Here is a 16704-nt window from a genome sequence, read left to right as displayed (position 1 = left end):
AATCATAAATTCATGTCCTAAATGTTTCACTAGTCAGAATAATTAAGTTGCTGAGGTCTGGGAGCATTGGAAGGAAAATAATAGGGTCACTGAAGCATTCAGGCTCTAATGGGAACCTGAGTTCATTCAAATATCAAATCTAATAATTGCTTTACACCTGTATACACAAGTCCCAGTGAGCAAATTCACATTAAAGGTTTAGTGGTATAGTTTCAATAGTATATTTCAAGGGAATTTTAGTACTGTTTTTAAAAGACTAAATTATTTTGACTTTTTTCAACAGGATTTTTTTTCCTCCTTGTTGTGGTTTAGCTGGTTACTTATCCTTATGTACTGTAAAATATTTTCACATCTGAATTTCTTAGTAGAGGTTATGGTATGGTGTAATGTATTTTAAATCATGCTTAATAGCAATCAGAAAAATATGAATGTTACTACATGCTTTGAAACACTTTGTTATTAGCCAAGTTCGTGGGCTGAGGAGTGATAGATTTAGCTGTATTCATAGTCTGAAACCAAGTTTATTGCGATTCTGTTTGTAGCATAGCATGAGGGTTGATGGGTTACTTACAGGCACGATTAGCACTTGAAAAAGGCACTTAGGTAAGCATGAGGTAGTAGAATCAGTATTGCTTTGTGAGACTGTAGCAGCAATGAAGCAATATTGTTAACTTCTGAATTCATACTGCCATCTGTGACAAATCTCCATGAGTGCCAGTGGTCCATGCTGTCCCAGAACCTGAACTAATACTATATTGCAAATCATAATAAAAAAAATTTTTTTGAAAAATCATAGCTATGCATAGCACATCTCAGTAAATTTCAAACTTAGGTACTGTTCAGTGTTTTTTATTCCTGGGGATGCAATTCCGATAGATGCAATTGTTTCTCATCATCTTCCTTTTTGTTTCCCCACTGCTATAAGTTTAGTTCTTTGCTGAGAATTCAAACTGAAGAAGAAATGGAAAATGGCTGTATATGGGTCTGCATTGTACTGACATGTAAGCCTATTTTCCTCTATGGTTTTAAAGGCCAGTTACCCTTGGAGGAAAGGAGAAGATAGATTGATTTGTGTTGTAACCCCTGAGGCAGGTATGTGTTATCTCAAACTACGGCTTTTCCTTCAGCTCTTGTGGAAGAGCTTTTAATGCATATCCCAAGTGGTAATACTAACAAAAAAAGCAAAGTCAAATTAAAATATTAAAAAGATCTTTTAAAGGTTTAAGGAATCATAGCTTGTTGGGCTGCTTTAGATTTTTATTTCTGAAAATCTGTTAAGGCTTTACACTGAGCTGGAGAAAGCAATTGTAATATTTATTTTAAACAGATTACTTGAAAATAAGGTTTACAAATCCATTTTTATTCTATAAATGCTTAAGTTTATTAGATTTTTCTTGAGCTCTAAATAGGATAAATATTTATTTGGTTGATGGAATTGTGATACAGATGGTCAACATCATAGATTTTGGTTACAAAAGCATTATTTTTATTGTGTTCCCATACTGTATCGACTGTGGTCACAGCTGGATTGCGCTGAGCTGATGTGTGTCATCACACATGCCATTTAACATTCTGACTTCTCCCATTATTCATTTTTAAAGCATTTTTATGTATAAGGAATAGAAAATAAATAAGCAGGGTTATTTTCTCTACAGTGTCTGAGTCATATGAAAATGCGCAAAGACTACAATTACTTGTGCCAAGCTAGCTAGGTATGAGTTGAAGCAGTAAGATTAAAAATGTTTTTGTTCCCTTTTAATCTAAGTGAAATCCCCTTTATGTGTCAGGACTTGAACTGTTAGCTCTCCATATTTTTAGATCTGGCTCTGGACTACAATGCTTTTGGGCATTAACTCTTTTTATTTATCAAATTAAACAGAATCCAGACTTCCACATATGTTCTCATTTGGAATTTGTGCATAGAGAAGTACAGGGATCAGGCAGGTTATTATCTATATGTAAAGGAAATATTTTAAAGTGGCATACATAACGATATTGAAATCTATCTTATCTTAAGACTTACCATGTTATGATGGTAATTTTGGCAATCATGACTTCTGCAGATACTTTAGGACACATCTGTTTGCCTGCTTTTCCTGAGGAGAAACCTTTCTTCCTTTCTTTAGAGACATCCTTTAAGCTCTGTTACAATACTCTCTCTCTGTTTTTTTTTTCCATCCTAGAAATCTCTCTTAATAGCTACACAGACTCATTTTTTTCTTCCCCCTTTGTTCTTTCTAACACATTTTCTTATATACAAATATATTGGTAAGCATCCCACTAACCAGGGCAAGAACATTATTTATGAATTAATACAAAATCAGCACCGAATGCATTTATAATTAATGTGTTCAAGCTGTCCATATGTGCGATCTGATTTTCAGATCTTTTTTTTAAAAAAAGACAAAGATGCTACTGCTATTTTTTTGGCTTGAGGTTATGTTTCTTTTTCTCCTTGCTGATACCATATACTTACTGTACTGTATGCTTACTGTGTACATCTGTATGTATGCTCAGGCTCTTGCTCAGCTTATGCATCAAAGTCTGAGATTGGACCGAAAACAAAATAAAACAGGACTTTATAGAATTTGAGCTTTAAGTGGAGTGCTACAGGCATTACTTTAAATGTCACAGTTTTCTTAGAAATTGATGCTAAAAATAATGATTTTAGCTGCCACTTAATTTTGTTTGTCAAGGCTTTGAGATTCTGTTTGGGGGAAAAGATGAGGACAGAGATATGGTATCACTGGATTTTTTTCTCAGTTTGGGTTACAAAAATATCAAATATGAAAAAAATAGAAAATGACCCTGTAAGATAGTTATAAAGGATCTAATTCAGGCATGTGTAGGGTGCCTGTTGAAGCTGGAGCTCTGTAGAAGAGGAGCAGTTTTTAAAATGCTAAATAACCAAAGCATATTAGCTATTCAGTTTCCCTTAGCCCAGTTGGAAAATGTGTCAGAAATACTTGCAGTAGCTAAGAGTATGAGAAATTTAATGAATTACACCAGTTACAAATTTGTAGACGATGTGTTTTGAAAGATCAATTTGAAATCAAATCTCTGTTTGCAAGAGATGGAAATGGACTGAATTTTAACAGGAAAGCAGCTAGGGGAGACATTTTTTTTCAAGATGCTGTCTTTCAGAAGGACTTTATTCCAGAAATTGGCAGCAGTTTTGGAGCTTTTGATTTTCTTGACCAGCTGTTTCTCAGTTTCTGTTCTCTAATAATGTCATAGATGCAGGCCAGGCAATAGAGAACACTGCTCAGCTGTAGCCATTGAGGAGTTGTCGGAGACTGATGGGCTTCCCTGCTGTCTTCTACTATACCAATTGTGCTTCTGCCTTACACTCTATCAATTACAATTTCCAAAAAGATTTACCTTACATTTTTTAGAAGCCAGGATAATGAAGATATGTACAGTCAGAAATGAAAAATAATAATTGAGTTAATTCTTGTCATGAGTTGCTCTTTAAAGTGATTGATGATACACGTTACATCAAATAACATTGTAACTTGGCTTTACTTTTCCCTGTGCATAGATGACTTAGTGAGAAAGCAAAAGACTACACAGGTTAGGGTAGTTTAAATTTGTTCTAGTTTGTCCCAGTTCTTACTGGTGACACTATATTGCAAAATACTTAATTATCTCAATCTGAAAAAAAGTGACAGTTTTGAAGTGTTATTCAGACTTCCATCTTTAGCTAAAGAAGAAATGCTGATGCCATCAGTATCACAGATGCGTTGTTTGTTCATTTGAATTGTCATGTATGGTAACAGTTGTCCTTCAGCCATTTAAAGCTCTCCAGCGGCCACCTTGCTCATCTTCAGTGTAGCCATCCATACTTACATTCCATATGAAACTGTACCTTGCTATTTTGATTATTTTCCATGTTATATTATTCATGGTATTTACTGAAGTACCTGAAATTGTGTGAGTATTTTGCCCTGGGATACTCTTGCAAACAAGATGCATTTCAGTAGAATTTACTAGTGAACAAAATTTTCCATGAATGAATAAAAATAAATATTTCATGCAAATGCCTTTGCTTCCCAAAGTCATAGGACATACAAATTCCCTTACAGGGTGCCTTTCTTCATCTTTTGCATAGCCAAAATTATTTTGAAAAGATAAAATTTTAAATATATTTTTCATTACTGAGTGTCTACCTTCTTCATAGGATAATTTTCAAGTCAACTCATGTGGTTTCTTCTTCTTCTTCTTCTTTTTTTTTTTTTTTTTTTTTTGTTGTTGTTGTTATTAAATGCCCCTTTGTTATCAGCCTAGGGGAATTTTTTCACCTTCAGGTAGATAGTCAAAAAGAGGACATCTTCTGACTTTGAATATGCAAGCTAATAGTGTGAGCTTTTTAACTATATATCACCGTTTCAGAGTTTCAGTATTAGGGCTCATGCCTTCCAGCATGTGCTCCAGTACAACAGTTGCTAGCTGAGCACCTGATGTCATACACTCAAGATTCGATATTCTGACACCATTTTAAGCTCTTCTTAATGTGATTAATGTAGCATTTCTTAACTAAGATGTTCTTTAAGATATTCATTGTCTAAGAAAGAGAGTTCTTCGACCACTATTTTTATAGAAGGTAAAAGGCTTTGTCTTCTGCATGATATTTCAATCTTTTGCTTAACAAAAGGGCAAAAAGTAGTTATCTACGCTAGTGTTTTTCTTTTCACCCCCTCTCCCCTCTGTGGTATTCTAGTGATGCTGCTGCTGTTTAGATTTGGGAGGAACATAGATGCCCTCCTGATGAGTGCTCTAGGAAGGTCTGCGAGGAAATCAAATTTCAAATTCAGTCTGTTATTTGGATTGGGTTCTGTAAATAAGGCATAAAGAAACACTGAGATTAAGTTGAAATGAAATGAAATATTTAACAACCCTGTTTTACTGTATATCCTGTAGATTGAATTAAGTGGTTGTCTCATGAGAGGAAAAAAACAAACAAAAAAAGCCCCCAAGTAAACAGATGGTTATCCCAACGCAAGTGCATTTGGAGACAACTATAACTACATTTCCTGGTTTTGGAGCATTTGACATTACAATTTAAATTGTAAACTTAATTTCACAACTTAAAGAAGTTTAGAATTTTTGTACAGAATTACATTTAATAAATATGTACCTTTAAAATATCTAAATCCAAAGACATTCATAACTGGATGGAGACTATGCAAAGTTTGCTTCTTACAGTAAACGTCAGAAAATACAAAGGAGTACTGTGAATACTGAAATAATCTTCAGTAACTTCTAACTTACCTGATTAAAGGTAGAGAGATAATTAGATCAAAAGTAATTGATTGATTAATTACTGGGTTTTTCTTGTTTTCAGTTTTATTTTCTAGTCTCATATAGTTTTTCTGCTTTTTGTAAGAGTAGTGCATTTTTATTGTAGGTACCACAGAGATCTTAGCTGAATTAGCAAATGATAACTGTATGCTGAAATTGGTATGCACAAAACCACTCACGATTTTCCACAGAGATCTTTTTGATGAGCTTTGACATTTTGCCCACAGAATAATTATACAGTTTCTATCTATTTTAAATATTAAGACAAATAGTTGTGCTTCTAACTGATGCTTTCACCAACTGAAAAGATTTGATTTAATTCTGGTGAGTTAGTCAACTTAGCAACTATGCAAATATTAGTCATTAAAAGCCCAAGATAAGTTTAATACACCTATAATTTTAACATAAGGCATATCAAAGTGAAAAAACTTTCTGTGCTTGTTACAAGGACAATACAATTTTTAAGTGCTTTTAATGTATAGTTTTGTGGACTTTTATCTATCAGTCTCATGAATAGATGCAGTATGTATGCGTTAGTTCAATTATACAACATCAATATTATCTCTAGTATTGATTACTCATAAAAAGTTAGGCTCATAATTAGAAGAGTGCAAAGGTGCTACCTGAAAAAATAGATGAGAAGAAAGTGAAATGTAAAGTCATTCTGCAAAATATCTATTTTTACTTTAACGTAGGTGTGTTTTATGCTGATGACAAGCTACTGAGTTAACAAATGTGTTGCAGGTATTGAGACTTCTCTTAATAACAGAACTGATGCAAAAGCATTAAAGAAAGGAAAAATGCATTTTGCAGAGTGTATTTTTTGCAAAAATATTTACTTCTCCCCTACCAGATCTTTAATGTGTTATACATGCAGAGCATAGGGAGAACTTATGGGTTAAGTCAATAAATGCCATAAAATTAAAATGCATTGTCTAAGAAGATAATACTGAATCAACAAATAGTCCATTGGTGAAGTCACTTCTCCCAGTGAGAGCAAGCATCACTGTACTCTTCACTATTTGCTATTACAGCAGAACAGCAGCCCATTTCAGGTGATATCTCCCCTTCCTGGTTTTCAGACAACATTTCCATGCTTTAGTTTCCAGTGCCTGGTGACACTGCAACCAATGTAGAGATTTATTCCCTTGCAAAACAGATTTACTTGGGGTAATTTTAGTACTTTATGCATGGATAGATTCATTAGGAAAAGGAGGCAAGGTGAAACTATAAAAAGAGCTAATAATCTTGCTAAAGGAGGCATAATTCCCTATAGCACTGGAGATGCTTTTGTTGGATGAGGAAAAGGAAGGTGGTTTTTGCGGAGCCCAAGCAGTCTCTGCAGGTGTCCTATGTTCCTAGTCCAGAAGCAGATCACAGAGATAAATTTATCTGTCTACTCCAGGACCTTAATCAGTGTGCTTGGACCATTTCTGGCTTTGCTGGTGTAGGACGTAGTGAATCACTCAATATCTTTATCAAAGAAGGTGTTTCTGTCCATCCAACATGTTAGGTCTGAGGCTTTCTGCCCTGCCCGAAGTTTCTGTGCTCTCTCCCAGCAGTAACAGTAATGCACATTTTTCTAGCCTGCTTCACTGCAGGCACAGGTATAATTAATCATCTCACCTGTAAAAAGGTTGAGAAACCTATTTGTTTGCAGTTTGTCTGTCAGGCTCTCTGCCAATGATGTTACTGTTGTTTTTTAATATTACAGTAGTACCTAGGAGTTCCAGCTGTAAACTGGGATATCCTCATGCTGCAGCAAGTTGGAGACTGTACTGATACAAACAAAAGCAGCAAGCTAAATATAAAATAAGCAAACAGATAAAGCTAGGTTGAAAGAAAACAGTAACAAAATAAAATTGGGCAGCAGGACCACATTTTAAAACAGTGAGATCAACCCCCCTAGAAAACTAACTAGCCAAAAAAACAAAACAAAAACAAGTCCTCAGCTACTGTTTTCTGCCCATCACTTTCTTTTTGTTTTTTTCCGTATTCGTTGCTTTAAAATTTTATTTTGAAGGCATTTAGGTATGAACTAGTAGTTCATGATTGTTTTCTTTCTTGTGACAGACACATTTATTATTCATTGCAATAATTACTGTGTAATATTTTATATCAAAAGTTGTTCACATTGCACAATCAGGAAATGCTTAGGAAATGGCTCATTTAACTGTTTTATTTTTAACTCTGTACCAAACTATAGTGAACAATCTGAGAGCTCTTCTGCATCTGGTGTGCCTTGTGGTAGGCTTCTCACTCCACACTGGTCAGTACACTCTCATGAAATTTCAAATGTGTTTCTCCAGAGCTTCTGCACATACATTGTTTATAAAATAAGATTTTTATCCAGCATTTTAGTTGTTATGTGCTATTTCCAAGGGGACTGTGTTTCAGGATTCTCCCAATGCTTTTATCACTCTGCTTCTCTGATCAAGAAAGTAATTTATTGCTGATTGCAGAACTCTTGAACTCAGTCTGGCAGCTGCAGTGTGAAACTTCTCTGATCCAGTCTCCTAGTTACTTATTTACATATCATTTGAAATGATTTTCAGGGCTGTTTGAAAACCTCTTGACATTGCATTACTCGTGTTTCAAATCTTATGGTGATTTGTTTTTTCTCTCTTTGTATTACAGATAACAGACGAGTAACTTTGGAAAGGTCTCGTTCTCGCCACAATGGAACGATCACAGCTGTATGATTCCTCTGATGCCAAAGAATTAGTGAATTGTTTTCTTTACAATAAAACTGATATACTTTGGAAAGAGTTTAACAAACAAATTGGTAATAATCATAAATGAATACTGCTATTGATTAAATCAAAAGATGTATAAATATGATGTATTTTTAAAGCTATTGCTAAATACTACACATACTGTATTTTAATACCCCAACTACCAAGATCTGTAAACAGTGTTAAACAACAGGCTCTGTATCTTATTTTCTTATGTTACTGTTTTTCTATTTTTTTTCAGCTGGCAATTTACCTGAAAGGAGGGAGTTGGGGATTTCTAGCAAATCTAAAGTAACAAAATACAGATTTGTTGAAATGATACAGCTGTGGATAGGATCAGGTCATGAAAAAGACGTGACTCCATTTGCAGTTCTGATTTGGACATAAAAGGGGAAAATAAGAAATTAGTATATAAATGAATTCAGCCATGAGCTGATACACATTGTCAGAGTCATTTTTGTAACCATAAAAAAGCAATGCACAGCCCCAGTCAGGTTACTGAAAATCTTATCTCAGTGTAAAGCCTGGTGGATTCAGCTGTTTGGCTGCAAGTAGGATTTACCACATAGTTATACTTTTGGTGATTTGATGATGTATAGTTACTTATCACTGCTAAAAAATAAATAAATACATAAAAGCATAGGATTCTACCAAAGTTAAGTAATACCGAGGGCATAATATGTTCTTAACTGTATCTTAGGAGGGATTTTCTAATTATGCACTTATATATTCTTTATACAGATATTTTGGGGGAAAATATAATTGTCCTATTTTAATTGCTCTAAAAATACTTTACTTTTGTTTAGGTTTTTAGAGAAAAGCAACATTATGAATCTATTCAGAACTGCCTCTGAGTTTTTCCTCAGTTTCTCAGGTAAAATATGTAGTTGGATCTCTACTGGTGGACTTTAGTGCTGAGGGTTAAGCAGATTAAAAAAAAAAAAAAATACCTGGAGCTCTGTGCAGCAGTGACCAATGACTGCAGCAGTCCAATTTGGGGGGAAGCTCCTCCCAGCCTCCTTGGTGTGCCAGCCCCTGCACTGCAGCACCTCAGGTGAGCAGTCAGCTTGGTAGTGGACACTGTGTATGTTCTGCCACTCAATGGTAAACTACCATCCCTATTTCCCCCGGACTCTAGTTGAATGTACTGTCTGTTTTGGTGGTCAGGTTGGTCCTCACAATCCTTTGTGCTAAAGGCTTTACCATTTATCTGCATGAGGTGGAAGATTTTTAAGTGGGAGCTCCAGTGGAACTGCTCCTGCGTTGCTCAGCTGTCACCTTTTCAAAAACAGGATACAATGTAGTAGATGGCACTTGTTCTCAAATTATTGCTTTCCACTGACTGATGAATTATTATGAATAATTTTATTGCCTGAGGTTATGGGGAACTTTTTTTTTTTAATGTTATGTAAACAGTGTTTGGAAGGTAAGGTGTCACATTGGTATTTTGTGCACTAACTGCTAACTTTAGAGGAGCATTCGATACTGGGGCAGTATAACTTTGCACTACTGCTTGAGCCAAGCATCTTTGTACAGTAGATTCTTTTTGCTTTTCTAGTAAGATACTGTAAAGATTAGGTGACTAGTTTGGGATAAATTCTTATAATTTCAGACTCTAGTGATCAATATCTAATTATTGCAAGAAAAGATACAGCTTGTTTTTCAGTCTACTATTGAGATAAAAGAAAACAATTCCATGGGCTTCGAAGGAAACCAGGTTTTTGCCCATTGCCGTATCTCTAGACATAGGAACGTGATTGAAGCCTAGTGAAATATGTGCTGTCAACTAATACTCTACCTAAATTGTTTGGGATTTTTTTCTGTTTTTAGTAAGAGTTATGTGGTACTTATGGAAAAAAAATTGCATGTAACAAAATCCCGCCTCCCATTTTTTCAGAAAGAGGTAATTTTTTGTATAAGTTCAACATCAACCTCGTATCGAAGCATAACTTTTTTAACTGAAATATTAACTTTACAGTTATACATTGTGCTTAATGTACAAAGCTAGTGTAAAAGGATTACATGCATAATGACTGTATGAATTTGTACTACAATGAAACAGTGTATTCCAATCCGATTTTTAAAATAAGCATTTTGCTGGGATTTACAAATTTTGTTGTAATATTTATACGTAAAAACTCAGCAGTTCACGTTAGAATCTTTATACCATAGCAGTAATTATTAATGCACCAGTTTTCCATTAGTTGTATTTTTTAAAAGCTCTGTAAGAGCTGACTACAGACGTTGAAGAACCAAATGTTAGCAAAATCAAATCCAAAATAATATCATCATCTGATATTTCTATTTTACTACTTTTTTCGTATTTGAAACATTTATATAATTTCATGGGCATATCTGTTAGAACAAAAGTGTCTCAAAGGAAAACTAGTTTAGAAAATAATTTATGTAAATATAGGGTGCTTGTATTTATGAAGTCTGAAATATTTTCTGAAATCGATGCTGGTCACTTTGTCTTTTGATAGTTTTTCAGTCTATATTAAATTGCAGATATTTTTGATGTTTTTATTATTATTATAATTTTCAGAATTGTCGCATTTATCTAGTATCCTAGAAGTGTAGCACCTTCTTCAGAAATGCACTTGCCTTATTTTCTAATTTTAAAAAATGAAATATATCAGTTAAATTATATTTGTATTCAAGGCAATCCCAGGAAGTAAATCACTGGAGGATTCATACATAAATTTTTTGCTAATTATGTTTCACTATATGTCTAAGACATTGCATTAACAATATACCAGCACATCTGTTTGCATTCACATTTTACCAGTTATAAGTACAAAAGAGATTTTTTTATGACGTTACACTGTTTACATTTCTTAGTTTTTTTAAGAGGAAAATATTGTTACCATTGAAATGAATTGAACTAAATTTGCAATTGACCTGGAAATGAAATATTTTAAGTCATATACAAGTATATATATTTGTTGCTTAAAAGTACTGGCTGTTTAGATCAGAAATGTAAAGACACTAGACTTTATTTGATCAAGTTTTATGCAGTTTGCTTAGAAAACAAGTGCAACACGATTCATATCATGTATGTTTGTCTGGGATTCAGCAATGTCCTTTCTCAATGCAAAAATGATTCTTTTTTTAAATGTTAACCGTATTTTGAATTGATACTGTAGCCAAAACAGAATTAGTGCTTCAGAAGGCATTGACAAACAACTTCAAGTAGTATTGCTGGAAATACTATTACATAATTTGTTCTGGCTTTAGACAACTGTGGTAAATATCAAAAATGTTATCTGAAATTATCTGTTCTTTTTTGAAAACTTAGATACCGATGCAAACATTCACATAGCTCCCGTTTATAATACGCAAATAGTTATATGTCTATTCATACATTTTTGTGTGTGGTCTATGTACTACCTCAGACAAGTGCTGCAAAAACTATAATATTTTCATGGTTTCTGCCCAGACCACAGTTCATCAGTGGCCTACTTTAAAGTCATCCCACAGCTTCCAAATGGTTTGCAGAACTTTGAGAATCTGGCTGAGATCTAGGTTTGGCTCTCGAAATCCTGTCTGTAGCATTCATTAAGAAAATTTTGCAGTGTTTGCCTTTTGCATTGCTCAGGCACAAAGGATCCTGCTTTGATGGGTGAATTTAGTACTTCCTATATTGAGAATTATATAGCCAGTAAATATTTAAAGCTGGTAATAGTTACGTGGGAGCAAACTTATCTGTACATGTAAATTGCTTCTTACCCATTAAACAAAGGCTTGGCTGAATTGTGCTTTAATGTTTGCCTTCAAATTGCTGATAGGTCAGGCATAATAAATGCTAAGAGACAAAGCAGTGCAGAAGTATCGCATCTCGTACGTGCCATAATGTATTTGCACATTCCGCAATTTTCAATAAGTATTGCAAGAAACCTTCACATCTCTTCTTCAGTTGTGTATGTACACACCCACACATGCACAAAAATGTTAGTTAAAAAAAAATCATGAAAACAGCTAAAGCCAAAATCCCTCAGCTTCAGGTGTCTTTGTTTCAGAACACGTGCTGCTTTTGAGCACGAGAAAGGGAGTTGTGCAAGTCTTCTGCTGAATCCTGCAGTCCTGCAAGCTGTGGCTGAAGGACCAAATGATTTCATTAGAAAAGTATAAAAAGTTCTTGTAGTATTTATTTTAGCACTGTTTGAGGTGATAGATATACCACAGAATGTGAACAATAATCTATTACAGTCTAGTTATGGTCTGTTACATGCACCTTTGGTTTCCCTTTTAGAAGTTGTATGACTCCTGATGCCAGAAAAAAAGAAAAGGTGATAAAAATCAAATTTCTATTTAACCAGCTCTGTGTTTTTAAGTTATGTTTAAAATAAGAATTTGATGAAATCAGAGCCTGGCCATTGGAAATCCATGTATTCTGAAAACTGTAATAAAGATATATGTAACATGATTTTGTTTTGTGAACCAATGTTTACTTGTTTATAGTAAATGTTACCTACTGAGTATCATCATGTCAAAATCTGTTTTCCTTATGTAACATTATTAAATTGAAAATTACTTGCCATTTTAGTTCACTGATTTTTTTGGATCTTTATTTTTTTTCACCAAGAAAATTATATTTGATTTGAATTTGAAGAAGAAGTTGTATTTAAAAATACAATAACCGAAAAACAGTACATAATTTAAAGGTCATTTAAGTCTTGGTGATTTTTTTAAACAAAAATGACAGTAAAAGGGAACCACTAAACAAATTAAAAGGATCTACATTTGTTTTAAATGGCTGGACTCCAGTATAGGCTTTTTAAGCCATAGACGTATCAGTCAATTATACAGCTATTGTTGGTATTTTCCAGTTTGTTTACTCGGTCATGAAATGGTCTTATCAGAATAGAAACTTGACAGACTTTTCCCTTTGCAATAGCCTGGTGCATGCTAAACAACTTAATGATGTCACCATAGCAGACTGACCTGACACAGCGGTGTAGACAGACAGCGCTGAATTTCTGCAGTAATGAGCTAGATTCCAAGTGAATGGGACTGTAACAGATATGATCAGCTATGTTGATATAATACTCCTCAAGTAACTTTTTACATATGGAAAAGATACCCAAAAGAATGGTTGAAGGCCCTGTTTTATTTAATGAACTGAACTACAGTTAAACTGTACTATTTTAAGTTGATGAAAAATAAAATTTATTTGCTTATGGAAGTAACATGTAACCAATGAAAACTTTTAAGCGACAGCTATAAATGTAAATTCTGTGGTTGTCACATTGTTAAGAAAATGTATTAATGGTTCCAAAAATACACTATATTCATGTTCCTTGTCTTTCAGTTAATGTTCTTGACTTCCTCGTATGAAAGTCTGGAATTCCCATCATCCTCTCAGATATTTTCCTTATAGAGGTTTGCAGGCAGGATTTGTGCTGGAACAACCAGCTAGTACCTCAATACCTTTATCAATGGTAATCATTTCTGTTACTTCTTCACATGGTCAGTTAAGAAAGCCTGTACGTGAACTTCAGATACATAGCCAGTTCTGGCTCTCTGCCACACATACAGACTTCCTACATTCGGATACTTCATGTATCTTTAAGATATATTCCTCCTCTCCATTATTTTCTTCTCTAAGTTGCCTTTCCATATTTTGGAAGTCAGTATTGTGGGGCATTAGTAATACAAGCATTCAGTTGATTTGCTCTGAAGTATTTGATAAGTATTTAGTTTACTAATTACTATTAATTACTATATTAATTACTGTAATTAATCCTTTTTTTATAGATGTGAAACTAAGATTAAGTGTAGAAATGCAAATTGGGGGGGGGGGGTTCTGCCTGTATACTGTGAACAAAGGTAAGTTTATTTTACTTCAACTCCCAAGATACTGAAAGCAGTGTATTTGTGTTAGTACAGAAACGAGGCCAACCTAAGAAACCTGTCTGAGAAGTAAGGGCTGTTATCTCAGGTGCCACACAAACAAAATCATGGAGCTTTTTGTCTTCAGCTGGCTTGCATCCTGTTAGCTCAGGGCATAAGCAGAGCAGGCTTGCATTAGCCTGCAGTATACCATTGTAAATGTACTCACTGTGAAAGCAGCAGCAGAGCCAGGTCGTCAGGCCGATTTTCCTAAGGGCAATGTGCCCAACTTTCTTCCATTGAAATAATTGATTTCTGTGTCTTAAGGAGCAAATTATCTATGAGGAATAGATAATTGAAAACCCATGTAAGTGTTTAATGCTTTTAAAGTGCCTGAGTCCTTAGAGAAAAAAAAAAAAAAAAAGAAAAAAGAAAGAAAACCTGATTTCTATAAATCAGTGGTCAGATCTAGTGTTAACTAATTCTAATTCTTCCACTGACATTACACGAACCTAATACCAAAGCCTCTAACCTCAAGATGGTTCTCCGATGACATTCAGAAATTGTGTTTTTAAACAGTCACTTAGAGTACAAAGATAATTTCATGAATAATTATCAGGCTGGCAGTGTCAGTGGAGTTACAGGTTCGAATCAGACTATTACTGTGTTAGCACTTCTGTGATGCAGATGCCCTGAAGCAGCTTGGGAGACTATTCCGTTTGTGGAGAAAATTGCTAATGATCACAATTTCTCAAAAATTCTTTAGCTGTTGGAGCAGTAAAAAGTGAAAGGAATTATTCTGAAGAGATAAAGTAAATGCTAACCAAACTATACATATTATAAACAGTGAAAAAAGTTGTAAATTTTAATGAAATAACTTTTTAATGTACCATGGCTAGTTCCCATACCAATTAAGGAAATCTCCCTTTTACTTAAGTAATACAGGATCAATCAATTTAAAGAACAGCAGTATCTGCAGATTTTTTTTTAAAAAAGAAAAAGAATAAACCCAAAACTCAGTGAGATTTAATGACTGAAATCATTACTAAGAAGAGAAACGAGATTACAAAGGCAAAAAGTAATGATAGACACTTAAAAAGACCCTTGCACTACCTATAATAAATATAAAACCAATCTGAAGCCACAGAGACAAATCTGCCTATGAGCATACTGACAATGTAAATAATAGATAGATACTGAATTTGATCTGTTACACATACGTGAAGACTTTACTTATGTGAAAACTGTGGGATTTTGAAAGCTGTGGTAATAGAGTGGCCAAACCAAAATTCTACTTCTAGAACTTCTTCAAAATTCTGTTAAGTCAGAAAAACTATAATCTCAGTGTAGAAGTAATATAGATTTTACCTGAAACTATTTAAAATTCCTCAGAAAATCTAAAGTTTTAATTCTGATGGATAGTAATTTGAGCAAGACTTAATGAAATTCAAACTACTGTAAATGGAATAACTCAGTATTTTATATAGCTTATGTATTTTGTATCTAGGTGATGAGTCTTGAAAGGGGTCATAGCATGTTTTTCTCAGGAGGAGATGTACTTGCAAAAATTAATGAAAACATTTTTTATTTCAAATAGTATAAACTAATCAAAACTCTGAAAGAGGTTTTTTATTTTTTACCTGAATATATTTCTGTTTTCAGTATTTGGTTTTCCATTGCATCTCAGTGTCTAGAGTTGTATTCAAATTGTTAGTGTTTAGAAATTAAAATTAGATTTTGAGCCTGCTGAACTGCAGAAGTCTGCAAGTGTGTTCTTTATGGGGGCAGAGAGGAACTTAGGCCGCTCTGAACAGTCTGAATAGCTTTTCTACTAAGCCTTTTGAAACATGGGAATAAGTTGATGATGACTGAGACTGTGATTTTTACTCTGATTTGCTCTAGTTCATCACAGGGTATTGTCAGCAATTAGGAGTAAAGCATAGTAGTACTAGTGTTATATATCAGTAATCATGGCATTGGGCCTTAATAAATATTTTTCTCCTCATTTACAAAAAGTGTACAATTGAAAAGTGTAAGCTGGTGGGGTTAGGTGATTTCTACAACCATGATAACACTGTCTTCTTTTCAGAAAGTAATCCGAGTCAATTTGAAATGCTGTGAGCTGTGTCCTTTTAACTTTCATTTTTTGAGGATATTTGATGTAAAACATTTCACTATCAAATGAAAAGCAATAAAATCCAATCAGCAACAGTCACTTAATTATTACAGCTGAGAAACACTCAAGAAAAATACACAACTGGTGAATGAGAAGGATGTGAGAAGAAGTTTCCCTGTGAGGAGAGCAGGGACAGTTGTATTACTCCATCGTGCCTGTTAAGCCGGTGGGACCAAGGAAGGGCCCTCGTGGCTGGTGCTCACCCGCAGCAGGCCAGCCTGGACGCTCGGCCTCTGCCGCAACGGCTTTGAGCAGACAGCTGGATCTGCTCGTCCTGCTGGGCTTCTGGAAGGCCCGTTGCCTGCTGCTGGAGCTGGACAGAAGGCACGCGTTGCTTTGTGATTGACGGGTCTTGAAAAAGAATTTTAGAAAGCCAGATGCAGCTGTAGGCCAGTGCCCAGCAGGGCAGGGAGGCAAGAGGAAGGGAAGGGAATGCTCTCCCTGAGCGGCCTTCTCACGGCCTGAGAAGGCGGTGTTGACTCCTCCACAGGCATTGCTTGTTTTTTTATTGTATCTCACGTGTATTATGTGTTGCAATTCTTTCTGCAACTGTAAAAGCTAAGAATAGTTATAAAAAATTTTTTTTAAATGTAATCTCTGATTTTTGACCACACTTGTACAGTGTGGAGGGATTCTGTGCAAGGCACGAGCTCTGTTTAT

General features: G+C 34.6%; 1 protein-coding gene across 1 annotated transcript in view; it reads left to right on the top strand.

The window, feature by feature from the left end:
- Positions 1 to 12462, top strand: part of DIAPH2 (diaphanous related formin 2) — a 252358-nt gene extending 239896 nt beyond the window's left edge. The window contains exon 28 of the mRNA XM_062584399.1: positions 7939 to 12462. Within this exon, the coding sequence (XP_062440383.1) occupies positions 7939 to 8003 (65 nt within the window). The 3' untranslated portion in view covers positions 8004 to 12462. The remainder of the gene's footprint in view (positions 1 to 7938) is intronic.
- The last annotated feature ends 4242 nt before the right edge of the window (positions 12463 to 16704 follow it).

The sequence above is a fragment of the Rhea pennata genome, chromosome 11, assembly GCF_028389875.1.
Source record: "Rhea pennata isolate bPtePen1 chromosome 11, bPtePen1.pri, whole genome shotgun sequence".
In the NCBI taxonomy this organism is placed as follows: Eukaryota; Metazoa; Chordata; class Aves; order Rheiformes; family Rheidae; genus Rhea; species Rhea pennata.
This window is presented reverse-complemented; position numbering and strand designations above follow the sequence as displayed.